The sequence below is a fragment of the Chelmon rostratus genome, chromosome 14, assembly GCF_017976325.1.
Source record: "Chelmon rostratus isolate fCheRos1 chromosome 14, fCheRos1.pri, whole genome shotgun sequence".
Classification (NCBI taxonomy): domain Eukaryota; kingdom Metazoa; phylum Chordata; class Actinopteri; order Chaetodontiformes; family Chaetodontidae; genus Chelmon; species Chelmon rostratus.
Window position 1 is genome coordinate 8,338,114 of NC_055671.1, and position 22,451 is coordinate 8,360,564.

The window sequence follows — 22,451 nt, forward strand, 5'->3', positions numbered from 1 at the left end:
TCTACTTGGTTTCCTACAGAATTAGTAAGTGTGGAAATGGAGCCGAGCTGGAGTACGTTTCTTTTTCAAGTAAGTTGACTCTTTAGGAGGGAAACTGGGATAGCTCGTAAAACAACCGTAAAAATTGTAAGCACAGGCTATTTTAGCAGCAAAACCAGTTTTTAAACGAGTAATGCCAGGATCAAGTAACCAAGCAAAACAATGGTATATGAATCCAGGCTTCCAGCTGTGAGGCTTGGGAATGACGCTAGAACAAAAAATCATTTCTCGCTAGCGAGTGTTTGAAAAATGTGGCTTGTTTTTCTACTATATGAATACTTAGATAATAGATGTTGAATAACTCGACAGCATTTTGTGGTTTATTTTTTTTTTAAGTTTGTTTGCCAAGTCGAAGCTAGCAAAACATGCGGGATCATTTGAAGTAAGCCTGGAGACGCCACTGCACCGTTACAATCGAGACAGACCTGTTTTTTTCTTTCCCTGTGATTGAGGGCTTTGATCGGACGCCGTAGGATAATGAGATGTAACGCCGGCCAAGATTTTCATTGAAACGCGGATAATACCACTAATAATTTTGATCCCAAGTAGTTGATGTTAGTAAGGTTGGATAAGACTATACTTTGGTTATCAGTTGCTGAGATTTACTAACGGCGGATTCGCAAGTCCGCGGTGAACTTTCCGCTTGCCTCAGCCGGTTCGGCAGTAACTAGCCAAGTTAGCTAACGATGTTTAAGCTGCCTTCATTAAACTCGCTGGCTAATTTAGCTTAATTTGGGCGAGGCTGCCGTAATGAGCTCGCAAAACTAACGTTACACGACTTGATAGCCAGGGCTGTACGGCTCCCTGTTTATTAACTAGCTATTTATTCTGGGGGGGACCGCGGAGGAAAGGAATTCAAACTATGCACACAACATCAGCTAACACTAGCCACGACGAGGCACATTTGAAATTAGAAACGACATTACGCAATTCATAAATCCATTTTCGGCCGGAAAGTGAGTGCCGCTGCTGAGTGATATCTGCCACGGGTTGGTGGTTTTTCACTGTGTGCTAAGATGGAAGTCTATTGTTCGGTGAAATGAATGAAATGTTTTATTCCCGTGGCCTTACGTCGCCTCAAAGATTTAAGCCTTAGTGTGAACATGGAAAATGCGAGACCCCGAGTTTTTACGGAGAGGTCGTAACTCAAGAGATTAAGTGTTTTCCCGCGGATTCGATTGCCGTTTTGTTCCGCTTTTGATCAATATGTGAACCCTTAACCCGAGTATGTCACCATGTGTGCTGGCTCGGGTATGCTTAAGTCTTGAGACGGATGTTTTCTGTGTATTATCCATGAAGTTGGATGATTTAGTGGGGGTGACAAACTTCTCGTGGGAGCAACTTCCTCACTGAACTCTGCAGCACTTCACTATCATTCACAAAACTACTCTTAAAAACCAACGAAAGTGTGCTCTGTTAAATCTTACACCCTCACATGTTCATGTTGGATGCTACGTTGCAGCTTCAGATGAGCGGCTGTGTGTAACTGAGAGCAGGGTCAGGTAGCACTTTGAGTCCCTTACCAGTGCCAGGCAATCCAGTAATGTTTATGTGATACTCTGTGACAAACATCTATAAGAAACATGTTTACTTTGTACCACTTTCAGGCTTCTGTACTGGTAAACTAGTTAAGTAATTAGGTTAATGAAAATGTGTCAAACCGGTTGCTGAGAGGGAGCACTGATAGAATAGAGGACGCGTAGATGAGAGCCATATAACTTGCCATCATTACCAGGCTCAGTCTTAATCATGGAAGAAGCAGTCAGTAGTGGTGCCGCAGGGAAGCTTGAACGATCATAAATGCGTTCGAGAACAGTGTTTTTCTGTATAGATAAAGGTCTTGCGAAGCGAAAATTAACATTTCTTATCCAGCGTTAACACTACCCCCGCCTAGTTTAAGGCAAGCAAGAGTTGGAAAGAGTTTGAATAATGCACTGTGGGGCGCTTTCATCATATTTATAACAAAGTTAAGTTGCACATCACAGCTTTTGGGATACGCCACCTTCTTTTGCGGTATCAGTAACCTTTTGCTCCGTTGTCAGGGCCTGATCACTTACTCGCGCCTCTGAACACCAGTTCTTGGAGATGAAAAAGGCAGCTGGACAGTGTGGCTCGTTGTGGAGTATCTGGCATCCAGCCAGAAGCCCTGCATGTATTATGTACCTTGCACTGTTACTGTGTCAATCTCATGTAAATCTGGGTGCAGTTAGCATTCGGGCGCTCGATGTAAGGAGAGCAATATTTCATCAGCTACCATGGTGTTGTGCGCCACTTTTTAGTTTAAAAGTTCTCCACTGTCACCTTTTTATAGAGAGGCATTTTATTTAGAGGTGTGGATTAAAAAACGATGAGCATATTCTTGTTTAAATACTTTGTCGGGCATTTTAAATGGTCCACATTGTTGTGTAAATGAGCTTGAATATTACCATAAGTTCAGCTGTGTCTCCTAGTTTTGCAATGTATGCAATATATTAAAAAATGCCAGTGTCCATCGGGCTACAGTTAAGACCCCTGGTGAATCATGTTGTCTAAACCCGTTTGGCTTTGAATGTGCAGTGATATACCAGTAATTCTGCAGGGGGAAAAAAACAAAACAAAACAGGAAAATGCTAAAGAGTGCCCAAAGTGAGAAAGTCCTGCTGCAATCCTGTGCCTGAAACTTCATTCTGGCTTCCTTTGGAGACTACGATAGCCACTCAAGAAAAACACTATTAATTGTATTATGATAACAGAAAAACGTATAAAAATTGCTACTTATCCGTTCATTCCAGAGGCTTTTGGTTGATTTGCCAAAGCATTTGGCTCACAAGTTCCCAGATGTCTAAAAGAGAATAATGTTCAACAAAGTTCTGCTTGATTTGGCTTGAACAGATGGACGCACTACACTGAACTTAAACGTCTGAAAGATGGGACTCATCTTAAACCAATAATATTGCCCTCAGAAGACACTGCAAGACATATATTATCAACATGGTTTGAAAAAGGCTGATTGGTGATGCACTTTGCATTTGGAGGCCATCTTGTGGATTTGTTGGTGTACATTAGATCTATTTCTTAATACAGTAAACAGCTGGCCACATTCCATTTCAGATATTCACATTCACTGCAGTTTGATTTGATATCAGAGAAGCTTTCCAATTGCATTTAAGATTGCATTAATTATTTTTGCCATTGGGGCCAGAAACACATAAAGTCAAGCTGACATATAGCTAAACACTTGGCTACTCACACATTTTCATTTGTTGTCATGTCCATCATGACAAACAACTGCTTTTTAAAGTAGTTTGATTCACTGTTTATCTAAAATATATTAATGAATGGGGCTGTAGCATTAGTCAGAAACTTTAGATTTAAGTTCTAGTGCCAGAGGCAAGGTGCAGCATTTTGCCAGTCACTAACACCATCCCCCATGTTGAAGACTTATCAAAATTATATTGACTCAGCAACCTTTGTGAAAGTGAACCTTAATAGTGCCTGTGAGAAATATTTCATCAGGTTCATATGCTTATTAATGTTGTCATTAATAAGCAAGGCAGACATTTTGATTTGTCATAGCAGGAAAAGCCCAGGTGAAACAGATTTGGCTAACAATGGCTCAGAAAAGTGTCCCAGTGAGCGAGCATGCACGATCCCAGAGTCCTGGAACTCGCTCACCTAAATGGAATGCAGTCGTTTTTAATGTTACCAATTACACCTGTGCTTTTCCTGTTATGACAAGCCAAAATGTCTGCCATGAAAAAGGTACATTATCTTGCAGAATTGTAGTAATAATACCCTTTGAGTCAGCAAAAGCTGATGACAATGGAATGTTAGTAAGTAATGCTTAGTAGCACAGATTCAAATTAAAGATGATGTTAGAGGTACAAACAACGTTTCACATCACTGTTAAAAAGCTATCTCAGCGGTTGTTCTCATCGCTGTATGTGTTTGCCACTGCAGTGGTCATGCTGGTAAAGGGTGAACTGGTAAACTAACTTTCTGCCTGAAGTATGATTTCAAGTTGTGAGTGAGTTTTTGGTTTTAACCACTAAATCATACAAGCACAGCAGACAGGTATCATTCATCACTGCCGTTTTGTATTAAATCGGCCGCTCTAGTTCAGGGGTTGAGATGCCATTCTTGAGTCTATCAGGACGAGAAGTTTCACCATAGCTGTGATGCCCAAAAAAGTAACTGATGAGCCCGTGCCATGTGTATGCTACATGAGAGATGTACTGTACGTAAGCCAGTGGGTCACTATTTTTAATGCTGGTCCATTCCTCATCAGTTAGGTTCCATCTGAGTGCTTTTCAGATACAGTAACTCCTTATAAAGTCCCAGTTTTGGCCACATGTAAGAACTGTTTGTCTTCAATCATGACAGCTCTGTGTGCTCCCAGGTTATACATGTTTCATAGATTTGAAGCTGTGTTACATCTTGCAGCTGTTTTGTATCTACTCCGTGTTCCTGACAGGCCTGTTTGCTATGGTGTTGTATTAAATGCCACCACTTTTGGCGGTTTTGGCTCATGGGAGAATGATAATGCGGTGAGTTGGTTGGAAATGACTTATCTTAAATGATGCAATCCAACTCCAGGATGTATCAGACCCTCCACTGAAACATTTTGCTTAGTGCTAGCACAACTGCAATACCTCTGCTTGAACCTACAGCATCAACAAGCAAGGCACTGAATCTCTGCAGTATTTGTTTAGATTTACAGGCTATTAAAAAAAAAAAATCCACTTCTGAAGTAATGTTTTGTAAGAACTCGTGTCCGCTCAGGAAAGGCCCTGAGTAGCAGTCAAAGATTTCAAAACTTCTAAAAAAGTGAAAAACAAACTCATAAACTAGGGGAAAAGAAGACTTTACATGTACCAGAAAAACAAATTCTATATATATGATCTAAGTTTTGTTTTCTGCAGTATTATCCTGCCATTTTTATGTTATCAGTTACAGTTTTTGTTAAGTTTTGTAAAAAGCTGGGATTTCTGCAAGCAGCTGTAGAGTGAACACAAAAGATTTCAAAAAGACAAAGTGCATAATCTGACTCAGACCATGAGCTCAATTCAAGTCTACAGTGGCCCACGGAGCCATCAGGACACTCCCTCCATTTTGATGTTATTTATGAGGGAGCAGCCCCAGTTGTCAGAGCGCATTTGTGTCAAAATGGTCAGAGCTGCATGAAGGCACAGCAGCTTACAGGCCCTGCACCTCTGTGTAGAGGCAGCCTGTCTGCAGCGGCTATGTCTGCTGTTCACAAGCTTCACAAAGAGGGTTCCCGGCTGGTAACCCCCTCTCCCCCCCCAGTCCTGGTGTGCCAGCGGACTGGCATGATGATGACTAATCCTGGAAGGTGGCAAGTGTGAGCAGGTGCTTAGACAAATGGATGGGTGGGCTTTGGTGGCATTCTCCACAAATTCCCAGGTCCCATTGCGTATGAGGGAATGACGGCTAGTTTAGTTGAGTAGTGTGTGGATAAACAATGTCCCTGTCTCATGAATAGATGAGCCAAATCAATGAAGATGAGCATACAAAGATCCCCTGCTGAGGCATCACTGCTCAGATTTGTGTCTCTCACAATAGGCTAGATGACATAAGGAGGACATTGTGTGGTTCATTTTTCTTTTCTCTCCACTGCCTCCTCTTTTGCAACTCCTTTCTTGGCTGGCCTTCTTCGATGGATGATTGAACCTCAAAGGGAAAGGTCAAGCATTTCACCTTGCCCTTTCTTGCTGGTGGTTGACAACATAGTTGTCTTGACTGTGTCCGTTTACCGAAACAACGGTGTTCACTGTGATACAATATTTTTCTGATACGTACAAAAAACACTGTTTAAAAAAGAGATGGCCGCAGAATAACCCCTAGAAACTTCAGCAAAAGTAGTAAATTAAAGTAGTTTTCTTACTACAAGCTTAGCCAAAACTGTAGAGTAATCTGAATTAATAGAAACTGCTAAACAACCATTAACACATGTCCCTGCTAATAGTGTGTTTGCAACTCTGAATGCTTCTCTGTTCATTTTAATTTCGCTGGATGTAAGCAATGCAATCCTGAGGTAAACAGCAATCTAAGGCATTTTATAAGCAGATAACCAACTTGTTTAAAAGCTGGTCTGAGTTATGTCATTCTCAAAATGCAGATTTAGACAAATTATTAACTTTGGTTGGAACATAACTAACCTAAGATGATTATAAATAGCTTGCAGCTGCTTCACAATAAAGGCCTTAATTATTTTTGCTGTGGGGGTTTTATTTTGAGGGGGCTGTACTGAAGGAAGTGTTAAATTTGAAGACGTGTCTTCTAACTGAGCTCCATAGCTGAGCTAATGGCCTGCTCTTCAGTGCACTGGACTCTGCTATGCCTCTAATTTGGTATGCTTGCTTTGCAGTCACATGATGAATCAGCACTGTCGTGATGGGATCATTTTTCATTCAGCATATTTGGATTCTTTTGCATTAGTGGCAACCTCATTAATGACAGCTCCGGTGCCCATTTTGAATTCTGTAACATGTTACGGACCCTTGCTGTTTTCATGGACTTGTAATTCTCATGCAGACATTGGGAAATAAATAAAAACACACTGGGAATTCGTACTGTTATGAGTCCTCAATATTGATGTATATATTTTATACAGAGTGTATAATACACAGTGATCCCCTTTGTGTTACAATAAATGTTCATCCTTCAGTACTTGCTGTTGCAGTGCTTTAAAGCTTGTATTGAATTTTGCGAGCAAAAATGTATGGAATTCATTAGGCTAAACCAAATATTTATCTCTGCATTTGTTTGTTTCATCAGCAGGCCAATGAAGCCCTCCACCACCAGCACCAGGTGGCACAGAACAGCCTGCTGCCTCTTCTTAATGCAGGAGCTGAACAAGTTGACCAGAAGCCTGTCCTGCCCATCCAAATAGACCAGAAGCCCCCTTCCAGCGCTGCCGATCTCCTCAAAGACAATGTGGCCAGTGGGGGAGGTCCACGGCCACCAGTGCCTGTCATAAAGAAGGAACACAAAGGCAAAACACCTTTCGTCTGCGGCTATTGCAACAAGGCCTTCCGTGACAGCTACCACCTGCGTCGTCATGAGTCCAGCCACACCGGTATCAAGATGGTGTCGCGGCCAAAGAAGACTGCCCAGACAGCCCCCACCATGGTACCCATGATCTCCACCATGCCACGAGAGAACAACGGCAACCCTTCCTACATCTCCACGGTAGCAGGCATCCTGTCCACGGCAACCACCTCTGTTTCCTCAAGTATTATGACGTCGTCCGCAATGGGCAATGTGCCGCAGCAGAACATCCCCAAGAAACCCGCCAAACCTGTCAAGAAAAACCATGGCTGTGAGATGTGTGGCAAGGCCTTTCGTGATGTGTACCACCTGAATCGCCACAAGCTGTCCCATTCGGACGAGAAGCCGTTTGAGTGCCCCATCTGCCAGCAACGCTTTAAAAGGAAGGACCGAATGACCTACCATGTTCGCTCTCATGACGGGGGAGTCCACAAGCCCTATGTATGTTCTGTGTGTGGGAAAGGCTTTTCCAGGTAAGGATCACGTTTTGGGCCTCTTGATGGGTTGTTCAAAATGTTGCTATTTTGAGTTGTACATTCTGTCATATGTGACACTGAAGTGAAATGGGACCTTTAAAAACCTTAGCGTTTCACCTGGGCGTGGTGCCTGATGCTGATGCTCGTTCTCTTTGACCCGCATTTGTGATCATGGAAGATACTCAGATTTATGCTCCACACTGCTGGCGCAGCTGCAACCACCGCTAACTGACCATGGTAACGTTATTCTGGAAATTATTTATAACTAAACAGTGCCAAGTATTAATATTTAGATGGACTAAATAAGGTCCAAAAAATTAGTTTTGACCGTAACTGTGTAGACGTGCATTTGCTGCAATTTGTAACTTTGCGAACTCACACAAAGTTACACAGATGGGGTTATGTCAATTTAGTATTTTGTATTAATCTCATTTGGGCTGATGTTTGCCTTTTCTGCTTTGTGCCTGGAAGCCTTTCGGACAGAAAGCCGCTGTTAGTGTCCTGTGTGAAACCAGAAGTCAATGTTGGCTTATTATTTTAATCCAAACCATGATATTAATGTAACCAAGTAGTTTTGTTGTCTAAACTTAACCAAGTAGTCCAAGCCTAAACAAACTGTTAGTGAAAACTGTAAAAAAAAATAAAATATTGTCAACTTAGTCTAAAAATAGAAAGTAATTGTTAACTTTAGGTTTCACATGGGACTGAAACCCTGGTCACCTGGGTGAAAATCCTGTGTTTGACCCATTCAATTACCACGACATGCTCCCTGCATGGACTATGCCCCTCTTCATACCATGCCACTGGACTCACTAAAGACTTTTTGGCAGAAAGCCTTGAAGGCAGACTTCTCCCACAAACAGTCAAATGGGCCTACAAGGCAGACTATCAGTTTGCATTTACATAGGTGTGACACCAAATACACAAATCCTAGGAAAACAACCTTCACTCAGACGTTCATGGAGCTCGTCAAAGCGTGCACTGCTACGTCCTGCAAAACCACCTGATTGATAATATTGATAATATATTGATAATATTGGATGAGTAAATGTGGAGAAAAGGGTTCAATGAATTTTCAAACTTAAGTATTTCTATGTGAGGACATATTTTCTTCATGCTGCCAGACAGACCTGCCACAATCAGTCAGAGTGGCCAACCCTCAGCAATGGATGGCCGCTAAGTGCTAGCAGCAGACTTCATGGGGAGATAATATTACCCGTTTCAAATGTCTTTGTACAGTCCTCATATAGCTCTTGAGGTGGTGGAATAAGTTGTTATGTTCCCTCCAAGACCAACAGCTTAATGGTGAAAAAAGCATGACATGCTCAGTGCATTAACAGGCAACTGAAGTGATCCATTATGTCAGTGAATCACTTTGGAAATATTTTGTTTTTATTTGTTCTCAGGGCTTGTCTCACAAAGCAGGATTAGTCACTAAATAGACAACTTTACAGAGTAAAATGCAGAGTCCCCCTTAAATCCCTCCATGTAGAGCATGAACTGAAGCATCTGTTTCAGGTATTATTCACTGCAACTAATTCAGTAAACCTACTTCTTGAGACAGGCCGGTGCAGCCATGGGACTCCCACAAACATAACGAAGCCGCGAGGGAGTGGGGGGTAGCAGCTGGGTATCTTGCCCCCATTGCTGCACTAGCCACTGTTTTGTTTGGGATGTGTGGAAGTTCGAGTGTCTAGACCTGTGACTCTCTGAGTGTTATACTCTCCCAGAGAAAAGGGAGCAGAAAGAAAAGGCCTGCAGCTCCTCTGTATGTGTGTCTGAGGTGTTTGCTGGGTAATGGGATCAGCAGCAACAAGGACAATGCACAGTGACACCAGCAAATACTGAAGTGGTGAGAAAATGGGGCAAATGCAAAAAAGATTGTTTTTACAACTGCTCTAGATTATTCATAGGCTGCCAATCAACAAGTAACAACAAGTAACAAGGCTATTATAAACAGGAAGTATGCTTCTGAGATCTCATTTATTCTTATGGTAGTGTGGACAGAAAGTAATTTCACCCTCTGATAGTTGCATTCCAGGGTCAAAGAGAAGAGTCTTGACTTGTCTGCATGGAATTTAAAAATAATAATTCATAATGATAAACAAATTCTATCAAACGTCCCTTTTTGACTATTTGCTGTGAAGTCCCAGAATTAGCTTCTGATAAGTCTCAAGTAAGAAAAACATGCTCAAGTGTTATGTACTAAAATTACCGTCTTTCATGTTTACAGCTGTTAATTCAAATGTTGTTTTGGCAGGAAATATAAAGAGGATTTATTTTAACAAAGAATGCAGTCGTCAGATGCTGCATTTTTTCCCCTGCTTTACCAGAAGTTCACTGAGCAGCGTAGCTTGCAGCATGACTTGTATGTGAATGATAAAGCCAGTGGTGATTTTATATAGAGCGGTGATTGTATGGCCTTTTACTGTCCATATAGCTTCCTGGTGGCTGTGTTTCCACACTTCTAGATGTGTAGCAGTTTAGATTTATACTTGTATTGACCCCTGCACCATTTCAACCACATGTTTAAACAGTCACACATGGGAGAGCACCAGTGGTAGAGTATCAAGGGAGGGGGAGGCGTCACTTGTCACTTTGCGGTTCCCGCCAGCATGTCACAGACTCTCTTTCCCCTGGGAATTCAGTGAACCATGCGGTAATGCTCAGGTCAACCCGTTTGCTATGTAGGGAATAAATATTTCGTTTACGAAGGTCTCACGGCACGTTCGTATTTAGATTTATAAACACAAAAAATATTCGCTGTGCTTTAAAGAGCCAAAATATCTGGTGTATGTAAATCAGCACCGAGTGGGCAGAGACTATTGATTACAGCAGAAGAGTTCAGTGCTGCGACACAACTTCAACAAAAACATCGGCGGTGCACCCTAGCCGAGCTGTAACATTAGGACTGTGCTGTGTAGGGCAGTTTCAGGCATGCCTCCAACACGGTGACGTCGGGTAGGGATTCATCAGCATACTGGAAAGTGAGAATGGGGACTGAATAACAGGGCACTGAGTCACTGCCACTCAGCCAGATATGTAGGCAGGCACTGTCTGGAGTCTGCTCTCCTTGTCAGTGGGGCAAAAAAAAAAGAAAAGAAGGGGGGGGAAAAACCTGATTCCGGTTCATGGCACCACTGAGAAGACTCCACTTGACTCCCCTCGTTTCTATTTTCTTTTCTTTTTCTTTTTCTTTTAAAATCCAGCAGCATGAAACTTTCCGGTTTGGGAGCAGCTGCCAGTGCTGTAGCCCTTACTCACTCCATTATGGCACTTCTAACATGATTCAGCTCCCAGCTTCTCTAGAACTAACAAGCTGACAGAGGAGGATCAGTGCCAAGAAGAATTTGTGAATGCTGGAGTTTCAGTGTAAAGGTCAAGAGGCAAAGAACTGTTTTCTTGCAACTGCTGATATGCGGTGAACAGTGAATTATACAACAGAACACTGAGGAATGTGTTGTCACCGGCGTTTAATTCTAACCTTCAGTTTTATAAAGATTTTTCTATAAGCACTTACTTCAGAAAGCCATACGTTTTAGACGATAAAAGATATGTGGATAAAAAACTTGAAACATGCATTTAATGCTTTCTCACAGTCGCTGGCTGTTGTCAGAAATATAATAATTCCATCCTCAGAGGCAGCAAGTTCAGTCTAGGATTTTAGGAAACTACCAACCAATTTCCTGGAAATTCTCAATAACAGTCTCTTTATACTTTATATTTCTCTAAGAAAAGCCAAGGCTGCAGGAAAATAAACAGGAGTCGTGCAGTGTAATCTAAACTCTCAATTTACTTCGAAAACAAGTGGAAAATGAACAACTTTACCATCTCATTGTGGTGCGTTTTTGAAACTAGGTCAAACTAATTCATGCACGATTGATCATGGAGAATTAACGACCACTGACTAAAATTTTTCGGGTGTTTTTTTTATTCTTCTTCTTTTTCCCCCCTCATTATCAAAGCAAACAGAGCACATCCGCATGCTTCCACAACTCTGCTGTTGCATTGTGTAGAAAGGTTGTACATTTGGCTTTTCATGCAGTCCAGAGATTAAAATGTATGTTATTTTTCTCATTGAACTCTAGGCCAGACCACTTGAGCTGCCATGTGAAGCATGTGCATTCCTCAGAAAGACCGTTCAAATGTCAAGTAACGGTAAGAGTCATTACTGCCAGCTTCCATATTATTGCTATTATTATTTATATTGTTGTTGCTGTACTCCGCTGACCTTCGTCCCTGTCTGCTGCGCGGCTGCAGGCCTGTACCTCTGCTTTCGCCACCAAAGACAGACTCCGTTCCCACATGATCAGACATGAGGGCAAGGTCACCTGTAGCATCTGTGGGAAGATGCTCAGTGCAGCCTACATCACCAGCCATCTGAAGACTCACGGACAGACCAACTTTAACTCCTGTAACAAAGGTGCGTCTCACCTGTCACAAACACACACCCCTAACATGGCGACGGTAAAGGTGTGCAGTTTAGTAAGAATTTGAGGAAAAAAATACTTTAATCACACATCATTTGTATCATTTCTGGTCTAAACCGCTACCTAAGATCTCACCCTGTTCTAATCCTGGTTGCTTCCTGACGTATCCTAATGTTTTGGTACTGTTAGAGTCAAACGCTAGATTAGATTGCAGTTGGAGTATGGGTTCTGCCCATTTAGTTGTCCTTTTATGTCCCACCAATGAAAAGCTGTTCTGAGTTGCTGTAGATCAACAGTTAAATGCTCTTTCTCGTGTTTTTTTTTCTAGAAGGTAACGAAGTCTGCAACTCTGCCTCAGCTACACCTGTGACCGTTTCTGCCCCCATCACCACAGCGATGAACCGGGGCAACAACAACCACCCGGTCACCATCGCCGCTCAAATGAACATTAGCACCAACACCGTCAACATCACATCTCCAGTCAGCCTCCAGCACCCAGTCACCATCACCGGGCCCGTCAACATCGCCTCTGTCAACATCCCTGCCTCGGCGCCCATGAATATAGCCCACCCAGTCGCAATAACGACCCCCATGCCTATGAATATGGCCGGTCCGCTCAACATCGCCATGAGGCCAGTGGATAGCATGTCTTTTCTGTCCCAAGTCTTGCCTTCTTCCCCACCGTGGTAAAACGGAGAGAGAGCATTGGACTGGCCAGAAAGAAAGGGAAAATGAAGTAAACCAAGAGACTCCTGTCCTCATTATTTGCACCTCGAGCCCAGCTCTTCCTCCTCCTGTACAATGTTTACTTCATCAAACCCCCCCGAAGTGAACATTTACATGAGCTGTGCGGCCGGCAGGGGCCCCCCAAGTCACAGCTGCGTCCCAACTGAGGTTAAGTGACTGACTTGAGATGCAGAACACTTTACTAGAAATTGAGTAGGATTTACCTTGAAATCAGGACAAACGTAAGACTTAGTGTAGTCAGTTAGAATGATGAAACTGTGATTTGTATCCTGACAGATGAGAGGAGAGGATTCGTCAAGCACCCTGTAGGAAGACACACCTGTGCTTTTGTAAAAGGGAGATGAGAAATGGACTGAAGCAATAACTATGAATTGCTGTTTTTGATGTTTTACAAGTTCTCTCCCAAAGCCTCTGGGTGTTACTTTGTATGTTGTTTTTTTAACTATAGCCTGCTAATCACTATCTATTTAATGTTATAGGAAATGAGTCTAGTAAAAGGGACAGCAGCTTCCACTTGCATGGAAGAATATTTTTTCACAGTGCTATAGCTTTTTTTTTTTCTTCTCAGATAGTAGGTATGCTCTTGAGGTACAGTGACTAACTTGTACAGTTGACATAGTAATGTATTTTCAGCATTTCAGCATTTTAATTTTTGCTTTTGTTATTCAAGTGGATATCTCGACACTGTCCTCTTGACAATGAAAATATTTGTACTTTTGTTTTCTATTTGTATGGAAACACAGCGGTTTGTTTTTATTTGCCTATTTGTAGTGTTCATTTTTCCATGAAGTCAGAATGGAATGAGTCTTGCACTGAAAGCATATCCTACATACAGGTGAACAGCAGTATTATCAAAGATCAAATTGGAGTCTTAAGTGTTTTGGTTAGCCAGCCTGCACTTGAGGGCCATCTAGTGGCTGACCGTGGAAAGGCCTGGTCTTGTAGTGAAGCTTTTTCAGGCTGTTACTGTCATCATAATGGTGACTAATTTTTTTTTTGTTTGTTTTGTTTTGTTTTTTTACCATCTATCTGTCATAGCCCCAAGATGATACTAAGGACCCCTCACTCAGGAAACACACATAAAAGCCCATTACTCATGAACTTGGTTCCTTTTAAATTGAGTACAGTATATCTACCATGTATCTTGATTCTTGACTCCTCATTGTTCTTTATTAGACTCCCTAAATCATCTGGCATTGAGGTGTTAAAAGACCCGACTCTTGATGAAATCAGGGACAAGAAGGCCAACAATTGTTGATTTTAAACATAGCCGTCCATTTAAATAATCATTTACTGTGCAATGGCATACATGCTATACCTTTTCACATTTCCTTTGAAGTCGCGTTCAGCTCAGGCTGCAGTTATGTCGCTGAGATCTGGACAAGTTTGATGAAATGCAAGTTTGTGTCCATTAAAATAATGGGACAAGATTGATGTTGCATGACCCCAACACTGTAGCTGTTGAACATTAACTATTTTTTAATGAATGCCATGTGATCTCAACAGTGTTGCAGCTCTTTGAGTTGATTCAGTTTATACTGAAAAATGCAATATGCATGTTTGTCATTTTTCCCAGGTTTCGTTTTTAAAAAAATATTAGTGTCGCTTTTTTCCTTTTTTCCTTTTTTTTTGTTGTGCATTTACGTAGATACACTATGATAGCCTGTTTGCCAAATTTGATACAATAATAATGTGTTAAACTGAACATTTCTCGTGGAATTGAACATCTCTTTATTTTTAAGGAAAACAAATAATTGGAAATTCCAGGACCCTTGTGAAAGCAGTTGAATGTATATCTTTGTACAAAACTATTTTAGTTCCAAGGATATGGTAGTTACAATAGATGTGAAAGATAAGATAACCTTTTTTATAAATCTTTTGTATTAGAACATTAACAATGGTAATTTTGTATATATGAGAGGCTAGGCTTTCTGATTAGCAGAAAGGTCAAACATTCCTACATTTTTTTTAAATGTATGTTTGTCAAATTATTACATAAACATGCGCAATGTTATGTGCCTTTTATTTGGGTTGTCTAAATAAAAGAAAACTATCAAATGTGTTTATATGCTTTAAGTAATGTTTAGTATTTAGGAAAGGGGAGTTTATTACTATTTATCTCTTTGGTAGAGAATTTCAAGCAGTTTAACTAGAAACTTTTACTTCTGTTTACGAACAACTCGGGCGTTGGCAGGTGTGTGCGTTTTGTCTTATCAAAATATGGCTGGTACACTATAATATTCACTATATCACAAAACAAACAGCTGACTAGAGGAAATGAAGACACCAACTGAAGGTGAACTTGAGTGCTGAACCAGTTGAAATTTTGTAGCCTGCACACTGATAACCATCAGACATGTCATTTTACTTATTATTCGCACATTGTGCTTTACATATTGCCAACCCTTTTCCAAAATCCCATTGCTAGTTTTTGATTGGACCGCAGCAAAGCTGGCCTTACTTGCTGAGTGCGGGATGAAGTTACACGATTGGTCGGTCGAGTGTTGGCATTTCCCCATTGGCCATTGCTTTTTCAAAAACATAAAACGCCGTCAGTCCTCAATTATTAAGAAAAGTATGGCGATTCATTACTCCACCACTAACAAACGGCTGTAAGATTTTAAATTTATTAAAGCATATGTTCATAAAATACAATACAGCGTTTAAAAAATAAACATGCAGTTTCCACCCTTTATAAAAAAGAAAAAAAATAAAAATTAATTAATAGGTAAACTGTAATTGGGGCATGCTGTATATGGAAGTAATTTTACATATTTTGAAGCTGGAAAAAAAAAGGTCAGAAGGTTGCATCTCGGTTTTAAAGCTTGAAATTAATTTTTAAAAAAGGTTTGCAAGAAGTTGTGAGGTCTTGTATAATGTTTTTATTGGCTGAAAGAAAATTCTGCAAGCATTATTTTTTGTTTTCCTACTTTACAACTGCAACACTGTTTGAACATTTTTTTTTTTTCACTTTTTTCACTGACACAGTTTCAAATCTGTCACTGTTTTCCAAGTTTCAAAAGTTGAGTTTCAAAAAGGCGAATCTTTATTTTGAAACTTTTGTGGATGCACCTTTGCACTGGCATTGCGCTGTTCCAAAGGTGCTCTACAACAAAAGATGATGCATTGCAAGTTGCACCAATGTTATGAAATGGCATGCTCTTCCTGTCTCCTAAGTGGGCCAGGTCACCCCCCACCCCCATGCTGCTCATCTTTACCTGGGAGCTTACACTTGCTGCAGATCTCTTATGGAAGAGTGTGTTTCTGAAACAGATCCCGAACAAAGTTGATTTTCTCCTGATTAGTGTGTCTGAAAATGGCATTTTAGTGTCAGAATGTGAAAAATGGATCCAGAACTTACTTTGGTGAGTATGGGGTGACAGAATCGGTCATAATCTGTGCAATGGCTGCTTCAGCACTGCTGGAGGATTTTGCCAGTGGCTCTTTGGGTGGAGAGGGTGTTCAGGGAACACAAGGATTTGCTGGCCCATGATGATGATGACTGGCTGATGAGCCAATTTTGATTCCTAAGAGCAATTCTCTTGGAATTGTGCGCTGAACTGGGCCCAACTTTAGAGCGACCAACCTCCAGAAGCTGGCCAATACCAGTCCCTTTACAAGTTTTGACCACTCAAGGGCTTCTGGCAACCGGCACCTTCCAGAGGGAATTGGCAGACAGGTCGAGGATTTCACAACCCTCATTGAGTCTTGTGATGCCACCTGTGTGGGATGACACCCAGCGATACATACGGTTTCCCTACACCGCTGCTGAACAGGCCAATGTCAAAGCGCTATTTGCAGCAACGTCTTATGCTTTCCAGTGAAGTTGGTGCCGTCGCCTGCACTCATATTGCAATAAGAGCACACAAGGAAGAATTTTCTTTTGTGAATCAAAAGCATTTTCATTCTATCCATGTCCAAATTATCTGTGATGCAAATCTGATTCTGATGAGTGCGTTTGCCTGAGGGCCTTAGTCAACCCATGATTCATTTAAACAGAGACACAGCAGCGTTAGGGCGTGGACTTGAAGCTGAAGCTGTGCACGATGGTTGGCTGCCTGGGAAGGTGAGGCTTGGAGAGACAGTGTGCACCTCCTCTGACTTTTAATTCATGTGTTTGTACTGCTTAACCAACTTAACGTTCCTGCAGGTGATAGAGGCTATCCTGCCCCCTCACCGCATTCCCCAGCCCACAGAGTGCAGAGGAGAGGAGCTACAACAGCACCCACAGTCGCGGCTGAACGTGCCCGACTGTGGACATCGATGGCGATGACTGGGTGCAACAGGCTGCAGGCTTTTGCATCACCCAGCAAAAGTCTGACCTTTTATCAGGGTGCATGCTGTATGGCACAACATGGCACAGAGGACTGGACTCCCCCACCCCCATCAATTTGCCCAGTGACCCTGACCCTCACCCCTCAGACTATCAGCCAAATGTTGCTGCTCTGTCTCAGCTGTGCGTGGATGTGATGCATCGTCTGTGAAACAATGGGTAAGCTACCATGCAGGGTCCAAGATTTTAATTTTGTCACAATTTGTATGAGAGTTTAGCAAATTTCAGTGGTTCAGTACTGTACAGTGACGTTGTTGAGCGCAGTAATTGTGCACATTTTTGTTTGTAGCACAGTATCAGTTAGGACGCGGCCGCTGGGGCTGGAACGTGGCACACAGGGCTGGAGTCTGGCTGATGTTTCTATTCTTGGCTTTGCCATTTTTCCACAGACATACTGTGGCCCACTTTAGCATTATCAGGTACATTTATATGCGCATCAGTATTAGTTAAGGGCATTTCATGAATCATTTGTGGGTAATTGTGGGAGTGGCAGAGTTTTATAAATGAGGCCCCTGGTCTGAACCTCTGGACCTCCAAAACAGATGGTCTGAAAAAGAAAGCCAGGATCCTGGAGGCAGGGTCATTTTTTCTTAGCTTTTTGTTTGCTGTCTGCTGAAGTGTCGGCCAATCAGGACATGATATTCATCCAATACATGCCATGAGGTGTTGTACCCAAGAGACACGGCTCCTCTAAACTTGTAAGCGTCTGGTGCCAGAAAACTTCTGGGCAATTTTTATTCTATTATCAGTTTTAAATACATTTTTAAAGACCAAAGCAAAATAAAACATGCATACAATATGATGTTATACTGTCTGTGGGGCCAGACTGGGACGATAATTCAGGCCAAAAATCTAATTGCATCCAGGGCCGCACATTAAAACCAGACCAAGCGTTGCACTCATGCTTGCTGCGAGCTTGAATAAGTCTCTCTTGCTGACTATTTGTTTTCACCTGCAGAGCCGCCTCTGTCAGTTGTCAATTCTAAACGCCAGAGCCCATTAAAATCAGCAGCTGTTTCTGAGATGGTGGAGCTTCCACATCTGGCACAGACAATCGTAGCACATTCAGAGTGACTTAGATCATGCAGGCCGCCCGCTGCTCGGTCAAACCGCAGAGGCTCTTGTGCTGCCTGCAGGTTTCGTGAGTTGCGACCAAACAGAGAGGCCGGTTGGAGCAGGTGTTGCTGAAGGGGACAATTAGTGTAGGCAATGTGTAACCAACCATAAAAGCCATCAGCCCAACACATGTTCTGCTGAAGAATTTAATGCCCGCTGGAGGTTAATGTGATCCAAGATGTTCCGTTTTGTTGAATCTGTTTTAATAATGCATTACGTTCTCTCTTTCCATTTCAGATCGAGTTTTTATTTCATCAAAATTCATTACTCTGGCACAATCCCACAATAATTTCAAGACATTTCTGTAAAAACACAAATGAAGACATCTCGCCTCACTGAAGAAAGCCCTCAAAGCTCAATATGAGACTTGATGTTTTTGCAGTACAGAGTTGTCCAGCAGGTGGCGTTGTCTGTGCACATTTCACTGTCCTTTACCATTTGGGCCCCAGTCTTAACTATGCCATGTTCCCCCTGTGAGGAATCGTCCAACTGGTTCCCAGTGTGCACATATTGATTTACATTTTTGCTGTATGACAGCAACCAGAGAACAGTATCTGGTGGTGGACATTTTATAGCGTTGACCACCTTTATGTCTGCAGTGGAACAATTTACTATTAAGTCAAACGTGCAAAGGCAATCGCTTCTCTTAGGTTACGACACAAAATGTTGCAACGTTACATCCTGCTTCGTGTTATATCCATCTGCAGGTCGTGACATTTCCTAAAGTTCAGGAAGAACAGACGAGGCGGATGCAGATCTCCAGTCATGTCCTCATTTGTTTTTCTTTGTTTTGTTTTGTTTTTTTTTTTTGCTTTAAAATCTGACGGGGTCAGAAGGCTAAGGCTTCAGCACATGTCTCGTGCTGCTAAAGAACCGAAGCCCACCAGTGTTTCTCTCCTCTGCCCTCCATTTCTGTTTACCAGCTGTATGTATGCAGTGAAAACAGTAAATGTTGGAAGACTGCCCTGTCCCATAAAAGACAAAAAATAACTGACTTGGCTCCTCTGCAGGGTGGAGAGTTCAACTGGAGTTCGCAGGAGGCAAGCTCGGCCTTACTTCCTGTTTTCAGATTAATGTAATAATATCAAACAGACAACGGACATTGTTCTATTCTAGATTTTTAAAAGGGCTTAGAAACACAGTAAAATAGAGACATTTCAAAATAAGAGCTATGGAGTTAATAAACTCACATTGATCAAACGGACAAAGCTTTATGGTTTAAGCTGTGCAGACACACAGCAAAACAAATAGCAGTGATTATACTACATTGTAAAACCAGTATACTGTGTTACTTTGGTGCTCCCACACCAAAACACTGACATTTAAAGTTTAGCTCAGCTTTATTCACCGCGCACAGCTGAAGGCCGCTATGGTCAGACTTAAGTTGCAAAATCGCAGGACTATTCAAAATGGAAGCTTTCAATGAGAATTAACAGGAATTTATGAGGAAACATTGGAGATAAAATGGAAATTTGGGGGTTATTTTGCGGATAGAAACAAACCTTCACTCCAGCTTAACCAAGTTTTGACTGAAAGCACGTCGTCCGTTGGCTCAGACAGTGCAGCTGTGTGGGCTGCACATGTGATGTGAGGGTGCTCTGTGCACGCAGAGGCCTGAAATTTTACTAAATTCCCATTTAATGGGATGCAGAAAATTTTTTTGCACATGTGATGGAAGAGGGTGCCGCTGAATGCAGTGCATGGTTACAATTCAGTGAAATGGGAATGCAATTAACGAAAACAAGTATAGCTTTATTGTCTGTATTTTCCCGCAAAGAAGTTAGCTATTAGAAAGTACAAATTAGATTGATACTGTGCAGGATTCTAAAAATTTCCCAAGCTTAACTTCCCTTGGAAATTTTCTGGAAATGTAGAAACAATTTGCAACCCTAGGTCGGAAACCAAAGTGGGATTTTTCAGTGTTGTGAAATAAGGACTACAATCATGCCTACCCAAAAAGCCCCCCCTAACAAACTGAATCAGCCAATAGTGATACCTCATGGCTTCATGCACATCTTGTTACGTTAAAAAAATGGCCCTGATTTGTCTCCACATATAGCCATGTAGTCTCTACTAAAAAAAAAAAAAAGATTTGCACTGTAAAATAACTGTGCACCCTGGATGTCTTATCACATTCACATACAAGGCACACACATGTTTCTGGGTGTGGTATTTATTTGACTTATGTAATGACCAAACCTGCATCAAAATCATGTGTCGACTGTTTTTGCAGACTGTAGGACAAAGGCTGTGAGACTTAGCTGATCCTGCCGGGTGCTCAGCGTTCCCAGGCCTGAAGGGTTAGCTCTTGGAAATCCTGGCCAGCAAAGACGATGGAATCAGACTGTCCACAGTCTAATTTAATCTGAGCCCGTGAGCCCCGTGCTACGTGCGGCGTGTTGGCTGTCCAATAGTACAACAGTTTAAACAGCTTAACCGACCGTCAGGCTGGGAAAGGATCACGCTGTCCTCAGCTGAGTGAGTCGTGTCAGCAAGCTGTCAAGTGCCTATGAACATTCCTCATGCTAATTTCTTTTTCTTTTTTTAAATGCATTGCAGGTATTTTTGTTGGATTGCCTGCATGATGAAAGGTCAGTAATCCTCGAGTATCCCTTAAGAGGAAAATGAACTCTCGGAAAGACCTGCAGCAAAAAGAGAGAGGACAGAGGGGAGGAGAAACGAACGGTGAGGCACTGAAATGCTTTTCATCACAGGTGCCGGAGGTCGCTCATGAACTTGGATAAAATGATTGAGTTTTGACTCTCAGAGAGAATTGTGGCTTCCGCTGTGCTCACATTTCAGCTTTCTGTGATAAAGGTGATCACTTTCTCACTACCAGAGTCCTTATGGTGCAGTTATGCAACAGAGGATAAGCCAGACCTGTGGAGAGGTCTCAATTATCAATTATTATTCTCTCTTAAATGCAAGACCTTCTCGTTAATGCACAGCACTGCAACTATAAGTAGTATTTACAGCATTCAGTCTCTGACATTAGCTTCCATCATATTGGACAAAATGAAATAACACTGATCCACCTGGCCTTCTTGGTGTTTGTACATATTGTGAGTGTGCGTTTTGAAGTATGATTGTCATATGATTGGGCAGTTCCCTTGCAGTTTGACTGAGTATACATACATATACAACTAACATTAATATATCTCCTTACAGCCTTCCTGTACTCGGATCCCACTGTTGCCACTTAGTAACTTGATTTTGACGGCAAAGAAGAGCTGAAATTGGCAGGGTGTTATGCTGGCATGTCACCATCAAGTCTGTGCTGTTAATACAGCGGGACCGAATTCACAAAGCCCTGGACCAACAGCAACAAATAGTTTGCGACTGAAACTTGGCTGTGTGTCTGTTCCATCCTATCGCTGCAATGGTGTTACATTGATTTACACTTTCATGTTAAATCAATGTCAGATTGCGGTGTTATTTCAGAGGAATTTATATTGCTAGTTTCAGATTTAGTTTCGGTTTTAAACTGGGGGTTGACTTAGCGGCGCGCCAAAACACTCTGAATGAGCTTTCTAATTCCTTAATTTGGCGTTTCCACTCTGATCCCTGCGTGTTGCCATGCAAGCCTGCTATTTGGACTGGTGCATGTCTGGCCAGTGTAAGATACAGTGCAATTTCCCCAGCAATCAGAATATGAGAAGCGACAGATAGACAGATGGAGAGGAGGAACACAGGGCTCCATGAGAAGTGACTCACGTTCCATTGTATAATCAGGGTATATTAAAGGAAGGAACATCACACCCTCATTGCAGCAATGAGCCATGTGTACTGTTGCTTCATAGTTGTGGAAACCTGCACCCTCCTCCCACTCCAATGCATATATGCACTGTCCTGATTTGAGGACGGTGCATATTTGTGAAGGCACAGTCCTGAAGTTGCTGTAGGTTCCATCACTGTCGGGATTTATAACTTACTGTTATTCTTCAGTTTTGGCTGCATGCTTTTCTTGCTGTTAGCGTGGAAATAAGACTGAGCGGGAGGATTAAGTGATCATTTTTAATCTGACCACCTCATTTGTAGTAACTCTTGAGACTTTCGCGGAGTGTGATGATATGCACCAGGCAACAAACTACTGTATGTACCGTTAAAGGCCCAGTGCTGTAAAGGTGTACAGCATGCTTTCCACACCAAACATCACATCACTGTGAAAAGTGCACAGTCCGCATTTGAATGCAGACCGTGTGCAACTACATGCAAGTGGAATGCCAACTATGTGGACTTGGATTGGCGGGTGGGAAGGGG

The 22,451-nt window shown here is 42.0% G+C and overlaps 1 protein-coding gene across 1 annotated transcript; it reads left to right on the forward strand.

Annotated features, from left to right (window-relative positions):
- Window positions 1-14,804, forward strand: vezf1a (vascular endothelial zinc finger 1a). The gene is made up of 5 exons (XM_041952423.1): window positions 1-69; window positions 6,817-7,562; window positions 11,654-11,723; window positions 11,826-11,988; window positions 12,324-14,804. The coding sequence occupies exons 1-5, from the start codon at window positions 37-39 to the stop codon at window positions 12,683-12,685; spliced, it is 1,374 nt and encodes a 457-aa protein (XP_041808357.1). The 5' UTR covers window positions 1-36; the 3' UTR covers window positions 12,686-14,804.
- The last annotated feature ends 7,647 nt before the right edge of the window (window positions 14,805-22,451 follow it).

Bases quoted from the DNA above. Each gene is read 5' to 3' on its own strand.
- vezf1a (XM_041952423.1), top strand. From the start codon at position 37: ATGGAGCCGAGCTGGAGTACGTTTCTTTTTCAA. The intron at 70-6,816 runs GTAAGTTGACTC...TTGTTTCATCAG, and splicing joins GGAGTACGTTTCTTTTTCAA to CAGGCCAATGAAGCCCTCCA. The intron at 11,989-12,323 runs GTGCGTCTCACC...TTTTTTTTCTAG, and splicing joins CTTTAACTCCTGTAACAAAG to AAGGTAACGAAGTCTGCAAC.